Source organism: Mycetomoellerius zeteki, unplaced genomic scaffold, assembly GCF_001594055.1.
Source record: "Mycetomoellerius zeteki isolate Tzet28-1 unplaced genomic scaffold, Tzet1.0 scaffold41, whole genome shotgun sequence".
Taxonomy (NCBI): domain Eukaryota; kingdom Metazoa; phylum Arthropoda; class Insecta; order Hymenoptera; family Formicidae; genus Mycetomoellerius; species Mycetomoellerius zeteki.
In genome coordinates this window covers 1,287,245-1,303,826 of record NW_017257403.1, presented here as the reverse complement: position 1 = coordinate 1,303,826, position 16,582 = coordinate 1,287,245, and the positions used below count along the sequence as shown (strand labels likewise).

Sequence of the window (16,582 nt, the reverse complement as noted above, 5' to 3'; positions counted from 1 at the left end):
GCGCGCGCCCGTTGCACCTTCGCGTCATCTTTCAACAACAACTTGTTGAGCAACAGTTGGTCGGCACGAGACAAGAAATATGCTCGGGTACCGATTAAAATAAGAATAAAAAGGAATAAAGACTTGGCTCGCGCGAATAGCTACACCGCGCGAAGATTCCAAGCTACTATTAGTAGGAAGGAATCTATCATTTACGTCGGAAGTTATTCCAGAAATTTGTTTCCCTTATTACAAGTTCATATCTTGAAATACATAAAATCTATGTATACAAGAATTTTATTGCGATTGAATATAATATAATATGACATAACTTTATAATATACTTCTTAGACATCTATATCTTTTTTTTCATAACCTTATAATTTATATAAATTGTTCTTTCTTCACAAATTAATTTTTGTAAACAAATGCTGTTTTTCAAGCAACAATTCATGAAATGATTTTTTATGTAATAATAGCAACTGAAAATAAAACTTCATGACACAAGATACTACAAGTGACATCTTGTGGCAAATGTACAAGTTTCTAGTAGAAAATATCGAAAGAGAAAATTTGATAAAAAAGAATTTTTATATAGATTTTATGTATAAATTCTTGTTTATCTTAAAGTTAAACACTGTTTCCAAAATATTGCTAAAATAATTAATATCGAAATGTCAAATATACAATTATCTTATTGAGAAATTCATTATGATTTAAAAACTTCATTACTTAATCTTCTTAGTCTTATTTAAAAAATAAAAATGTATAAAATTGAATACGCATAAATTGTGTAATGAATCATTTGTAATATATACATTTTTTAGTTTTATTACCCTTAATATCTATTTTTTTAATAGAAAAGGAAAATCAGGACACCAACAAGACATTTTTTTTAATCTTTTAATGCAAAAACGAAAAATTTGAATACACCTTAACTATTTTAAAGAATATGCATACACAAAAATTACATCTTGTAAAAATACAACTTTATTTTGTTTACCTCGGTGAATCGGTGCTGCCGTCTATATCATTATTACAGAACTCGAGTCACAATACCACAGTAATTCGACACTGAACAATGATAAAACATTGAAGAAAAAAAAATTAAGAATTAGACATAAAATCTTTTACGCAAACTTCTAACCTATTATTTGTTTAATAATAAAGAAATAATTTTTTGTAATTTATTCAAATACCAAGAATCAAATGAAATCGGGATAAACAGAACAGGACACATATTAATAAGAAACTAAATTTAATTATAAATGTAAGAATAAATTTTATTAATAGCGACCAGATCGACCATCTCTGCCCTTCTCGTCTCTTCCCTTACGTCGCTCTTTGGATCTAGATCTTCTCTCTCGGGATCGGGACCTCCTCCTGCGTTCGCGACCTCGCGACCTTGATCGTGATCTTGATCGACCCTTGCTCTTCTTCCGACTGTACAAATATCGACGGAGATCCCGGGAGATCGGCTTCAAGTGCATGAAGTTGCAAAATCCGGAGCGCGTGCACTCGCTAGACGCACACAATTCTCGTATACAATTTCATGCCTATTTATTAAGTATGTACTTTAAATCGTGTTAGCTCACAATTACCCCATTTCGTATTGACGACAGCAGGCCTCACGGAAATCGGTAACGGGCGAAAGCTCGGCGTAAACCGGTCTGCCACCGAACCAACGATTATTCAAGTCATTGACTGCCTTCTCAGCATCTTCCTCTCTTCGGAATTTAATGTAAACGTTTCCGACCAAGTGATCGCCAAGATTGTCGCACACGTTCATCTCTTCAATCTCGCCGTACTTGTCCTCGCATTCGATGAAAACATCCTCGAAAAAATTGTCATAATGTTCTTGCATCTCTTCGTCGGATACGTTTGCAACCACTGTCATAAAATATGTTCCGAACTACATAACTCTCATTTCATACAATACATAATAATCTCATTAAAGTTCAACACGGTGTACTTACAGTGAGATCCATCGGCGCTTTTCGCAGAATTCTGAGGGTTCACATAAAGATTCTGCAGTAGACATGTCTGAAGAACACAGACTTTGCATAAACGATGTATCGCGTGATAATAAAATTAATTCTATTAATTTCTTGGATCCGTTTAACAATTAATTTATGTTAAGGTTTAATGTGTTGTTTAAATTCAAGACAAATACTGGTATTAATTATTATGCAAAATTACCACAGTTGTGACAGAGTAACATACTTAGGCCCAGTTCCACGACTCACAGTTAATGACCGCAGCACAGACTCTTGCATATCGCATAATGCATAGCGCATAATGGAATCAACCAATCAAAATTCTTCTTTTCCTTGGAATGGAAGAGCAGGAAAGATTCTGATTAGTTGGAAAGATTCGTTTATGCATTCGTTCATTATGCGTTATGCGTTGTGTAAAAGTCTGTGTCACAGCCTTCACTCTTAGGTTCAGTTTCACAACTCACGGTTAGCTCTTAACCGAGGTTCAACTTATTCATTATCTCTTTCCAATTCTAGAATTAGAAAGAGATGAGAAACAAATTGAACCTTGATTAAGAGTTAATCTTGAGTTGTGGAACTGGGCCTTAACCGAGGTTCAACTTATTCATTATCTCTTTCCAATTCTAGAATTAGAAAGAGATGAGAAACAAATTGAACCTTGATTAAGAGTTAATCTTGAGTTGTGGAACTGGGCCTTAACCGACAAAAGTTTTGCAATCTTAATCATAAGATATAAATGTTGTTTATAAAAAGCCTTATACATACCAACATTGAGATATGCAAATTATTGTAAATATAAACAAAAATATGTGAAAAAAAAATGAGCAAATCTTACCTGACTAAAAGTTGGCTTGTTGTGAATTCGCGAACATCGATCTCCATGTCGACAGGCGCCTATCTTGAAATAAAACGAACAATTGACTCTGCAAGAGAAATGAATGAAGTTTACATCATGATCATAACCTCTTTCGTGTAAACCAGCGATATGTAAAACATGATTTGGCGCTTACTTGTCTTTTTCAGTCCCGAAAATTGACGCCAGATACTCAGCCATGACTTGAAACTCCTCTGACTCGAGCGTGTCTCAAGTGTATCAAGAAAAAACAGATCTTTCCGCTTTTAAATATCCGGTAACATATCGAATACGACCACGACCATGAATACATCGAAATACTGTTTTACCGACAGAGCATTGTCAATAACAGCGAATTACAGGTTTGTTCTTTTTAGTTAAAGTTCTTGTACGGTTCATCTGGCTTCCTTTTCTCTCTACGTTAGAGAGAAAAAGAAAAAAGATGTATCGTGCAAGAAGTTTAGCTAAAAGGAACAGACCTTAGGGGCTGCGCACAATAAAAGTAATAAGGAATAGAGAATAAGAATTTCAACCTATTAGAAATCATGTATTGTGGAATACACAGTTTCTGATAGGTTGAAATTCTTATTCTTTGTTACCTGTTCTCTATTCCTTTCATTGTGCACAGCCCCTTATAGTTCAAGGTTGTGCCGTATATTTCAAGATATTTCAAAACATTTTCTTCGAGGAAAATTTTATTCGAAGATAATGTTTTGAAATTTAGAGAGAGAGAGATTACATTTACATGGAATATGTAAATGTTTAAGTTTACATGAATCTTTTATGTGTACAGCACAAGCGATGTAAAATATAAATATATATAAATTATTAAATTATTTTTATATGGTCTTTTTATATGCGTGAATTCTGAAATATTTTTTAAATTTCTAAGATTTCTTATTGTATAATTTTTTATGAAATTTTATAAAATATATAAAGAAAAGTTAAAGATTTTTTTCAGAAATTATATAGAAAGAAAAATCTTAGAAATCTTAAAATATTTCAATTGTATAGAAAATTCTAAGAAAAGGCTTTCTCAGTATTTCTGTAAAATGTTTCAATTCATACAAAAATTCTGAGAAAAATTTAATACTGTAAAGTAATGAAATTAAGGTAAATGAGAGTATAACGCGGGGTTGTTGGAGCGTGATTAAATAATACTGTTCCGTACAGTATTTAATTGAATATATATTTCAATACGAACGTTTCGACTCTTTTTTGAGTCATCATCAGCGATACACATTTCTTCAAATATCTGACACTTCCCTCATGCATCATTGGCAGCCACTAGTGAATTGATGATTCCAAGTGAGATGTATGATCGTTGTATTCTTTATACAAAAATTTTATTAGATGATGAGAGAAGTGGTTACAAGATATTATATTTTACAATGTTTTTTGCACGAATGCTTAGTCGATATTCTTGTAATTTACTATTTTAATTAAGTATAACTTCTGTCTAAATTAATAGTGTATTAAAATATAAAAGTTTCTTATATTAATGTTTAAAAAATTATTATTTTAATTGTTTATTGTAATAAAATAGCTAGTATCTATATTTTGCGATTGCAGAAGATTAAAAATATTTCTATAAATATACAACGTTGACAACTAGTATTTCTCGTAATGTTACGTATAACATGTCAATTAATTATTAATATATATCATTCCTAGTTTCGTCGATTAATTCTTTAATTAATTTCTTACTTAAATCTCGCGATGAACCTAATTAAATTTTTAATTCCACTAATATTTTTTCAAAGCCTGTCATTATTATATACGTTTGTTACAAAAGTTTTGGAGTTTTTGGTATTACACCATTGTCTTCCATTTGTTGCCTTAGACGAAATTTCTGAATTTTTCCGGTAGTAGTCTTCGGATATTTATTTACGAACTGTATATAACGCGGTATTTTAAAGTACGCTATTATGCCTTTACAATAATCTATTAATTCTTCTTTTGTAACTATTGCACCGTCGCGAAGTTGAACACATGCACAAATCTCTTCTCCATACACCTTGTCATATGCTCCTATAACTTGCGCCTGCATTACTTTGGGATGGGTCATCAAGAAGTCTTCGATTTCCTATGATAAAATTTGAAGTTGGTAAAGTCTTCGAATTGAGCCTTAAAAATTTTTTATGTGTTTTTAATTTCGGTGCGCAGTTTAAACAACTACATATTTAGTATATAAATTCAAGTAGAAATTATTTAAAAGCATCTAAGATCCAGCTTCTACCGTAACAGGCATTAAACTCTTACTTGTTGTGTATTCACATATACGGTCTTAATAAAATTGTTTATTATCGTTTTTAATTTATTGTTTCAATAAACGAAAACCCAAAATCAAGATTACATATATAAATTATTTGGAATTGTCATATCGATAACAGGAATTAATCTCTCTTCGAGAAATTTAAATCCCAACTAGAACAAAAAGACATTATAACATCAAAATGGCTTTAAAATGATTATTAAAAGTCACTTTTTGAATCACAATTCATTTTAACGTCATTTTGAAGCTGTATGTGCTCTGCTTGAGATATTGCCATTTTTTAAAAAGAATTACTTATAAAATATGTCATTAATGTTATTTGATATTTTCAATCGACTCTTCACTGAAAAATAAGATGTATTAAGTAATGAATGAGTAATATAAATCATACACACTATGAATCATGATACTCACCTTAGGGAAAATATTTTCTCCTCCCCGAATAAGCATATCTTTGAGTCTTCCGACTACAGTAGCGTATCCATCTTCCCGTAAGACAAATTGGTCGCCCGTCTTCAACCAGCCATCCTTCGTCAAAGTCTTTTTCGTATTTTCTTCATCGTCCCAGTAACTTAACATTGTGCTGTAACCGCGAATCCAAAGTTCGCCAGGTTTTCCAAAAGGAACGACCATATTGTTTTCATCGACGATCTAGTCGGCAAAGATGTACGTAAAAAAAAATACATATATCATAAAATGTTAAAAATCGAAATTAGAGAAAACTATTTGCAGAATAAAAAATTGGTATATACCATCGCTTCAATATGATTCCCCAAATGACCAACAGTGGTCTCAGCAAGATGGTTATCTTCTCCACGTATCGACTGAAATGCTATAGCTGTTGTTTCTGTGAGGCCATATATGCTCTGGAATTAAAAGTTTATCTCACAATACAGGGGGACTTATATAAATATATAAATAAATATATGTACAAATATTAAATGATCAGAAGTAATGGATTACAAGCTAAGTTGGATGTGTAGATGCCTATATTTATAAAAATATTGAGTGAAATATGTAACTGCAATAATAACGTTTCGAATATTAGATCATCTTCAGTGTAAGGTCATCCGATAAATATATATATATATAAATTAATGATATAAATAAACATAATTAACATAGTTAACATAAATAACAAGTTAATTGTTTTTGAAATAATACTCGATATGTTTTTTACTGTTACATGTCGTAAATGTTTGTTACTGTTACATTTTGTTCAATACATTTTTATGTTAATATAAACATCTATATCCAACTTATAGCTCATTATTTCTTATCAGTGAATTTCGCTGAGCCTTTGATTACTTATTAAAAATATTAAAATTATCTTCTAAAATTTAAAATTAATCTTTAAAATTTACTATGCTGTAGCATCATAATAAATAATTGTTAAAGCTGAAGAATCGAAGAGCCATGGCTTTGGTTGAATTTACCATTATATCATTAAAGCCTAACACGCCTCGTATTCGTTTGAAGAGTTCAGAAGACGCGGGTGCACCACCGGTAACTCCTGCCTCAAGACTGTCTATCGGTAGCTGTAATCGGTGCTGTGCCTCGATTAAGTTTACCTATAATATCATACATGAAACTCAACTTAATGAAAAAATTAATTTTCTGTAAATTTTTTAAAAAATAGTGACCGATTAATCATGAATAAAGTTTAAATTTTATGTTTTAAGCTCCTTCAAATTTTATATTTTAACTTAAATTGTAAATGTAATGCTAATGAAAATTGTCAATTTTAAAGAATGCAGAGATTATTTTACTTTATCATTATAACAGGTATATCGAAAATAAATTGTACAAAAGGTAAAACTGTGACAATATACAAATATAAACAAAGTTTAGTTTAGCGATATTTATTCATGAATCATTACAAGTTTCATCGGAATTTGAAATTCCGCCCAGGAAGCATGACTAGCGGTTACTCATTGCATATTTTTACGGCGCCCAGTTAATTTTCGATACTATTAACAATTAATTAATAACACATCGTCACAGAATAGTGATTGTCTTAATGTCATAATTAAATACATCAGGACTGAGAACGTTATTTTATAAGAATAATGCGTTACCGTTAATGTACTTTTCATAAAAAGTAATTATTACCGTTACTCATATTATATGAAATCGTTTCTTCAATCAATTTTATAATATTCTTTAAAAGAAAATAAATTCCTGTTTTACGTACATAATAATTTTTAAAATTAGTTTTTCTAAAATTTGTGACAAATATATTTAAAAAATTTTATCAAGAAAATATTCTTTATTAAAGATATAATAACCGTTACTTAAAAGAAAGAAAGAAAATTGAATAATCACTTTTCATAGCGATAAAATGACATTCTTCTGTGTGATATAAAGATAAGGGGAACTAAAAGTAAAAGTAAAGATAAAAATAGTGACTGAATTTGTTACTATTATTATAAAAGCTACGACAAAAATGTAAGGCAGTAAGACGTAAGCAATAAAACGAATCAGTCAATCACAGTAGAGACATAGGGCATATAACATAAGCAGTAAACGAATCGGTCAATCACAGTAAAGACGTAAAGCAATAATATAAAGCAGTAATAAATCCAAAAAATGTTGATTTTTACTACTTACATATTACTATTCAAATTTTATGTGTACTATAGTCTCAAAAATGTAATGACGTTACTGTTATCATTACAGACAAAAAAGTAACAATCATTGAAAAAAATAATAATCATGGTAACAGCGTTGCAAGAGTAACATATGCGTTACTTCCCAACTCTGAAATACATTAATTATACAATCTTTAAAATTTTATCGTGAAATATGCTTATACTTGCAACTATATCGAACGGAAATTTTTCAAACAATCTGGCATGCATCTATTTTGTTCTTGCTCACCCACATAGTTGGCGTTCCATATGTTATGGCACACTTTTCTTGCGCTATTGCCTCCAAGGTTTTCACCGGATTGAAGGAGCGTTCTTCTATGACGAGGGTGCTTCCCGTGTGAAAGACAAGCAGTTGGCCCATTACCATGCCGAACGCATGGTAAAGCGGCATGTTTAAACATATTTTGTTCTCGATAGTTATGTTCGTCCTTCGCGCAGCCTACCAACATAGAAATACATAAAACGATTCTTTCTAAGATATAAAACACGACAGAGCAAGTATGTACTTCACTCAACTTAGTTCAGACGTGAAATATAAAGAAACTTAGTTAATGAAAAAAATCACTTTAAATTATTATTATATTTTTCTACAAAACACAAACTAACAGTAACATCAATGTTATAATTTCCTACAATGAGCTATTACAACACGTGTTATATTACATTTGTATTATTGAGTAAGAAATTATAATATTGTACTGTTAGTTCATGTTTCCCGAGAGAAAACGAATTAGGGCTATCAGCATCACTATTTATAAAATATTTACAAAATATTTATAAATATTTATAAGATTTATTTTAAATATTTTGTAAATATATTTTTGTGGTCTTAGATTGCACAGATTATAAACATTTATTATAACATTTACTAATAATTACTAATAATTATTTACTAACAATTACTAATAATTTACTATAACTTTCCATAAACACTTAATGAGACATACTTTATAATCCAAGTAAAAAATACTTTCTTATTAGAAATATTTATTTATATTTATAATAAATATTACATATAATGTTTAGTCTATATTTTAATAATATTTCGAATAAAGCTTTATATATAAAAAAACGCAATAAAGAAAAAGAGCTACAAGCCAAAAATCAATCGTTATAATTTAAAAATTAAAATTTAAAAGCGAATTCTCAATCAGAAATAATGAAATTGGAGACAATCGTTCTCGTCGCATTGTCTCCAATTCGAGAGAATTCGATAACATAACTTAAGAAAACATGTATTGACAATCTTTTCGGACATATCAACTGCCAGCAAGACACAAATACCGATACCGATTTCAATAATCATGCGCGTCGACTATGTTCATGTTAGCGTTTCAAACAATTAGAGAGAGCGAAGTATTTTTATAATTGTATAATTTTTCTTTATTCTACTCGATCCTTCATGTAATTTTTCATTATATTTGTTTTACCATACCGATTGATTTATGTAAACATTGATAATGATCCGATCGCAATCGAAACGTTTGTTTTCCTATTAAAGTTTATAATATTTTTGACTTAATGATATAATTGTTTATTTTTTCACTTTTAAATTATAACGATTGATTTTTGACTCGTAGCCCTTTTTCTTTATTGTGTTTTTAAATTTATTGAGCCATATTATTATTATGTGTCTTTATATAAAATATGTATGTAATATTTATACAACATTTAAAAAAATGAATATTAAAAACCGAAAACTTATAGTTATAATGCAATTATCTAATAAAATCAAATTTTTCTGTTTGTACATCTCACCTCTTTGCTATTGTTTACAAGACTCTTGTGTGAGAGGACCGTGGCTTTGGGATTTCCGGTGGAACCGGACGTGAACTGTATACTGCATCCGTCATAGCATGATATCTTATTCTGTTCGGCGTTGATCGCATCTACTTCCGCTTTAGTTGCCGAAACTTCGACGTCAGCGAAACGATGCGTACCGCTATAAATTAAACATGCTGGTATCATTTACATTCCCTCAATGGCAGGATGTTTGCGAGAGCGAATGGATAGACCTCGGTGAAGCTATTAACCTAATTGCACCATGATTCTTCCATATGGCACGCTTATTAATCAAATCGGTTGATCGGTAAAAGTTCAAGGACTATACAGCAGAAAGAAGAAAAGAAATTTGCGAGAACCCATATCCGCGAAGTGCAATGAAACCTCAGCGGGAAATGACCATCAATTGGATATCGAATCAACGTTTAATAAATCATAGATGTAATCATGGTGTAAAATTTTGACATAATGGATGTAATAAGAATAAAAACTGCGCAATATGTATTTCTATGAAATTGTCACTCTCGGTTTAGAAAGAGTGGCTGTGTTTAGCAGAGAAAACTGATCAATGAGCGCTTGATCAATGATTCTTTAAATACACTTAAATGCAGCGAAAAACTAAAGATAAGAACCAATTATATTAAAGAATTACTAAGCTCTCAGCTTTCTCTGCTAAATGCAGCCGTTGATAGCTTGAATTGGAACATATTGCTCTCTTTTTTTCAACTCTCTTCCGTTCTATATACAATATCAGCATCTCTCTTCAATTCGATACTTCGACGGAAAGAGAGCTGAAAAAAAAAGATACTGATATATAAAACTGAAGAGAGGAGAGAGCTACTGAGAGAGATATGCTAAGATCAGAGAATACATGACCTACATGCGTCTTATAACATCTATGCGATTAACTGATGTCGAAATCATTGATATTATAATGCATTATATCGAGGTCGACTCGATGTTAATTCAAATCATTTCTTATTAGAGACATACGCACAGAACGCATGACAAAAGTAATAAAAAAAAACAAAGAAAACGTTTTCAAAGAAATGGTGCTCGATGAAATTACTGGTGAACGTTTTCTTCGACATTAAAACTGTTTCGTTTTAAACGCCGTCACCCTTCTCAGTATTTCAAGTCGTTCAATCTTCTATTCGACCTCAGATCGATATTCTCATGTCATGAAACAGAACGCTTATACCTTAGCCATTTACCAAGAGGAATATTCAAATTGTTATATTATTTTGATACTTAGCTACTATAATAAGATTTAAATTAAGCACAACATAATTTTTCTTTTTAATATATTAGGATATATAAAAAAATATTGCTTTTTAATTAATACTTTTTAATAATAATAATTTTAATTAATATTAATTAAATGTAGTTTAATTTTTAGATTTAATTTTATATTTAATACTTTTTTAATGTAATAAAAAAATTTATTAAAAATTCGGAGATCTATTTGCATTTTAAACAAATTTAGACAGACCAATTTTTAAAATCTAATAGACATCGTAGGCCATACAGAAACTGACATTTAAAAAATGTGGGCGCACTATACGTTTTGATACAATAATCATTCTTAATCCATTTCGTAAAGTCGAGCAAAAGATTTCTGTCAGTCAAAGTGCGAGGACTCACGCGATATTCACGGATTAGTGAAGCGATCGCGTTCTAATGTGTGAACATACTATAAAAGCTCACGAAAGATCGTGAGCGCCATAGTTATTTGAAAGAACAAAGTCGTAATTGTACCAAAAGCAATAATCGCGCCATTTAAATGCTCTGTTAGAGTTTATTAATTAGTGACTTTTTAAAGAAGTTGCTATTAAGGGAAAGTCATATTCTTTTCTTTAAAAGACTGCTGCTCTCACGAGAGTGCTAGAAATTATTTATTATTAATTAGCCAACTTAAAGATATAATTAACGTATCTCTCTCTCTCTCGTGCACTACACTATATTTTGAGAGCGTGCGACAAATAATACTCTAGTTGCGATTATTACATCAATTGTGGTTTCTTACGTCACATGATCGGGCGAATAAATAATAATATGTTCCAAAGTAGGGCACACTTCCTTGGCGACGAGCAACATCTTTGGATAATTCTGCGTTTTGAATTTCTCGGGTGAAACAATCGCCTTTACATTAACTCTTTGCAAACAATACGCTAATTCGTTCTGTTGGTAAGCAGGATTAATTGCGACGACAATCAATCCCATTCTTGATGCACCCAGAAAAGTTATGATCCATTCCAAATCGTTCGGACCCCAAATGCCCAAGCGATCACCCTTTTTCAAACCCAATTTCTTGAAACCCGCAGCCAAAGAGTCGGCTCGTTGAAGAACCTGAGTAAATGTTAAACGGACATTTTGAGGAATCGAAACGACGCAAGTCCGTTCGGGCCATGTTGCAACTGCCTCACTTAATAATTGTCCAACAGTTTTATGCAGTATAGGAGATTCACCGGGATTGTACATGTGAGCGACTTTGATTGCATGAGAAAGATTGACCCTTGCTTGGATATTCAATCTTCGAAGTTGACGTCGTTCTGCAACAATTTATCGCAATATATGAAATTCAAAAGCAGCAAGTTCGATCCTCATCGATCATGTTTTGTTCATGTACTTTTATATCTGAAGATTTTTCTCAAATGTTTAATAACTAAACTTATTATCACATTAAAAGAAAAAAAAACGCATTTTTGATAGTAATAGCAATTATATAGGTGACAAGTATCAAATTTTATATGTAGAGAATTAACATATATATATAAAATATATATAGTTGAATAAACTATTTTATAATTATTGCAAGTAAAACTGAACTTACAAATTCTTGTAATCATTTGACTTTAATTGCAATAATTATATATATAAAATAGTTTTATTTAACTATATATATTATTATATATGTACATTAGATCTACATATAAAATTTGTATATTGTTACTTGTATAATTATCCATACTTGTCTTTTTCTCTAAGTGTATATTAAATTGTTGTTAAATAATGTTAATAAAACACTGATAATAATTTTTTCTCAGTGTGGTCGAAAGAACAATAATATTTATTTATATCTGAGAAATAATTCGTAATTTGATATTTATTTTCAATTGCTTATACTACAAGCTATGTTGACATTATTGAAAATTATCGTTAATAACGGAGATTGTGCAGACATAGAAACTATCTCTATTGATTCAGCATTCCACAGCGTTCCATAATAATACAATTCAAGTACTAAGTACTGTAATAGTTTAAATTTATTATACTGTAGATATACTAAATCTCGAAGTTTATTAGCTATATAATTAATTTTATTGTAACGTTTCTTTACTTACCTTTAAAATTAAGATGCAGCATAGAGAAGCAACGCGAGTGATACTGATGATTTAAAATTCCGGACACGACGTATCGCGAAACCGATTTAAATAAAGAAAGCATTTTTCTAAATGAAAAACTGATCAGACTTGTGTAGCGTAAGCAGGCCAGATACTCACTAAACTTTATGTTAAAGCACGTTCTAGTACGAGTCAAATTTTTATCTTGGTTGCACACACAACGTTATTCTCTTTTTTTAATTATTTCTCTCTTATCAACATCTTGTTCCTTCTTAAATATAATCTTAATATAACATTTCCATTTAACATTTATAAACATAAATGATTAATAATTGTTGATAGGCTATTTTTTCCGTAGTGTCAAATGTATTCAAAATTCTTCAAAGAAAATTCTTCTGATCAATTTTATAATGATCAATTTTAAATGATTTCTAAAAGTGCGTTCTTTAATTTAATTTAAGAAACGTTTGATACGTCATATATTTGTATAGAAATAAACTTTTCTTTTAGAAATATATAGCACAAAGTTCTCTCACTTACTACAAATGCGTGTGTCTGTTTTAACTAAACAAATGTTAGACATATCATATAGATAACATATCAACCTAATCGTTTCTAAACTTAACAACGATTAGGTTGCTAAAATTAACTATATGTTATGAGGCACTGAAGAGAGAATACTAATTGTGAATATATTATAACGTATGAAATATCTTTTACAATAAAAGAAAGTATTTTTAATAACTTAGAAATGGATGATTTTTAAACATATTCTGTGTTTGCTCTATGTTTATAATTTTCTGTTTCATTTTTTGATGAATAAAATAATGGCTGCGTTCAGCGAACTCAACAGTTGAGTGAGCGGTTGCTGTTATTGGTGTATTCTTTTAGATCATCCAATCAGCATTTTAGATTTGAAAGAACACATCAATAGCAGCGAGCTGCTATTATGAATTTTTAAATGCTCTTCATATGAATCTGAATTTATAAGTCAATTTGCTTCATAATCCAGTTTTTGTAAATAATCGAGAAAAATGATGGAAAATCTGTGAAAATTGAAAGAAACATTTGAAGAAAGAGCAAAAATAAATATATGACATTAAAATACGATTGCACAGAAAGAACTGATTTAAATATATTGTGGTAAATAAGTAATTAAATAAAATGTAAGAAATACAAAAAAATTTGCTTTACTAATAATATTAGATATTATAACCTAACATGCGTATAAAACAAATCGATGTAAAGTAACATTATGCGACAGTCAGGTAACTTGCATGAGTCATAGAAGGTCTTTACAGAAATAGATTTTAGATGTTACTTTTGGAAGATAAGTTAGAAAATTAGTAAGTTAGTTAATTTTGTTTGCTATTTTTACATACAAATATTTTTAAGTTTTTAAAGAATATTTTATTATTTTATAATACTTTACAAATTATCAAGACTCCAGCTACTACTAGCTTATAATAAAGCAGTGCTTGGCGTGAGATGCAACTTTTGGTCTGATTTCTGAGATGATGCCTATGATTCCTTTCACTATCGCTTGAGTCTCGATGGCCGAGCCGCTGAATGACACAGCAAAAATTTTTTCTATTTCTTGCATTTTATTTAACTTGTCAAAATAAATTTAAATTAATTTTGCTGCATCTTTCCATCATTTTTCTCGATTATCTACAAAAACTGGATGTGATTATGAAGCAAATTGACTTAAATTCAGATTCATATACAGAGCATTTAAAAATTCATAATTCCTAAACACACAAATCTTGTATAAGTATAGTATTGGCTGCGTTCAGCGGACTCAACATTTGTCATATTTATTTTTGTTCTTTTTCAATGTTTCTTTTTAATTTTCACAAATTTTCTATCATTCTTCTCTAAAAATTATCTACAAAATTGGACGTGATGGAGCAAAATAGCTTATGAATTTGAATTTAGCAACCCAAAATTTATAAAAAGTAACGCCTACTCTACACTTATTAACTAGAAAATTGAAACTTTTTTCTGATAGATTGCGGAATATACAGCCTGCTCACCGAGTGATTGGTTCTTACTTATGGATCTAACCATTTATGTTCAATCGTTCTTGTCTACGATAAGACTGAGTTCCGAAATCCATCGAAAAAAACTATTGCGACTTTTTAGTGATGACCGTACATATGATTATGTTCCTGTTACATTAATATTAATATTAAATTAATATTAAACATTACTCATTAATTGTCAATACGTGGTCAAATTTTTAAAAACAATTAAAATAAAGGGCATTTATCACGAGTGCTCGATGTCTAATGGCGAACCTTCTTCCGAAGTCAATACTTAAAAATACATTCAATTATAATTTTTAACATAATCATCAACTATAAATAGACGTTTCGACCTCACATCGGGCCCGAAACGTCTATTTATAGTCGTCTATTTATCATCGAGCACTCGTGATAAATGCCCTTTATTTTAATTGTTTTTAAACATTACTATTATTCTTTATTATATTTTATACGCCGTAAAAGAAAATATTTTTTCATCACTGAAGAGGTGCATTTTTTCTTTTACCTTGAGTGCAGAAATATCTAGTCCCCACTCTGTTAATGTGATATGCCTTTTCTGTATATAAGTTAATAACTTATATATAGACTAAGTCAAACTTTTTAAAAGTAGACTATGATGAAAAATAAATCGAATTTTATTTAAAAAGAAAAGTAAAAAGATCGCTGATTTATCAAACTACCCACATATTACATAAGTGATGTAATAATCTTTATATTATCAATACAATTGCAATAAATCGTTTCACTTTCTGTTAATCTTCCGTTCTTTTTCTAATCAATCTTATCAAGCTTTTCTTTCTATTTATTATATACACACATACATATACACACATAAGCGGAAGTACACTAAAACAGTTGTGGAATAAATTAAGAAACACCGTCTAGTGATTTAGTGCGTTTAACACAGAATATATTGCGAATAGAAATAACCGAACAGAAGCGGAGTGCCGCAATGCGGAGAACGCTTTCCTTTAACTGATGCGATTGTCAACATATTATTAGCAAGACGTTCGTAATGCATTGATGATGCAATAGAGTAAATATGAATGAAGATAAGTGAACAGTTGTTAACACGGTCATATCAGTATTATTATTGACATTATTAAGTTCCATCTACTCCTTTATCCAAAGTCAATACCAAAACGTTATTTATATGAGGATGTTTCATACATATTTTCAAAATGATAACAAAAAATGTATGCACTGCGCTATGACGTTTATGATGTACACTGATAAAAAAAATTATTAATTTTACTAAATTAGAATTTAGTTCTGGTCTTTTCGTTGGGGAATATATTTAAGTTAAAAATATACAGAATGTCTTACAACTACCGTATTTCCTCTTAAGGATTTATTCTTGAAATAATTTTGTGACGAAAATTCTAATATAAAAATGTCAAGGCTATAATAGTTTTTAAATTAATCGCAATTAAAGTTCACTAATCACAGAGCTTCGCGGGCTCAGATATGACGGCTCAGGTATGACAAATGATAAAGATATCATAAGAACCCAATTAAGGATGTTTTATTATATATATTTTTTTATTATATATATTTTATTATACAGGGTGTTTCCAAATTAAATGGCAAAACTTCGGGAGCGTGTAGAGGAGTAAAAAACTAAGAAAAAAAGTCCTATAGACATATGCTCGT

The 16,582-nt window shown here is 30.0% G+C and overlaps 2 protein-coding genes across 3 annotated transcripts; both read right to left on the bottom strand.

Annotated features, from left to right (window-relative positions):
- Positions 1 to 1,216: 1,216 nt before the first annotated feature.
- LOC108726344 (splicing factor U2af 38 kDa subunit) lies at positions 1,217 to 3,134 on the bottom strand. Its single transcript, XM_018453849.1, has 5 exons — positions 2,987 to 3,134; positions 2,812 to 2,899; positions 1,956 to 2,022; positions 1,581 to 1,869; positions 1,217 to 1,500 (listed from the first exon to the last, which is right to left on the bottom strand). Exons 1-5 carry the CDS (start codon positions 3,028 to 3,030, stop codon positions 1,266 to 1,268), a joined length of 723 nt encoding a protein of 240 aa, XP_018309351.1. The 5' UTR covers positions 3,031 to 3,134; the 3' UTR covers positions 1,217 to 1,265.
- A 1,414-nt stretch (positions 3,135 to 4,548) lies between these two features.
- Acsf2 (Acyl-CoA synthetase family member 2) lies at positions 4,549 to 15,466 on the bottom strand. Of its 2 annotated transcripts, none has more exons than XM_018453848.1 (8): positions 15,435 to 15,466; positions 11,564 to 11,886; positions 9,514 to 9,697; positions 7,985 to 8,194; positions 6,541 to 6,675; positions 5,857 to 5,970; positions 5,519 to 5,755; positions 4,549 to 4,915 (listed from the first exon to the last, which is right to left on the bottom strand). In XM_018453848.1, exons 2-8 carry the CDS (start codon positions 11,758 to 11,760, stop codon positions 4,616 to 4,618), a joined length of 1,377 nt encoding a protein of 458 aa, XP_018309350.1. In that variant the 5' UTR covers positions 11,761 to 11,886; positions 15,435 to 15,466; the 3' UTR covers positions 4,549 to 4,615. The 2 variants fall into 2 exon arrangements, with proteins under 2 accessions (XP_018309350.1, XP_018309349.1); XM_018453847.1 differs by lacking the exon at positions 15,435 to 15,466 and adding an exon at positions 12,882 to 13,089 and having other exon boundaries at positions 11,564 to 12,089.
- Between the last annotated feature and the right edge of the window lie 1,116 nt (positions 15,467 to 16,582).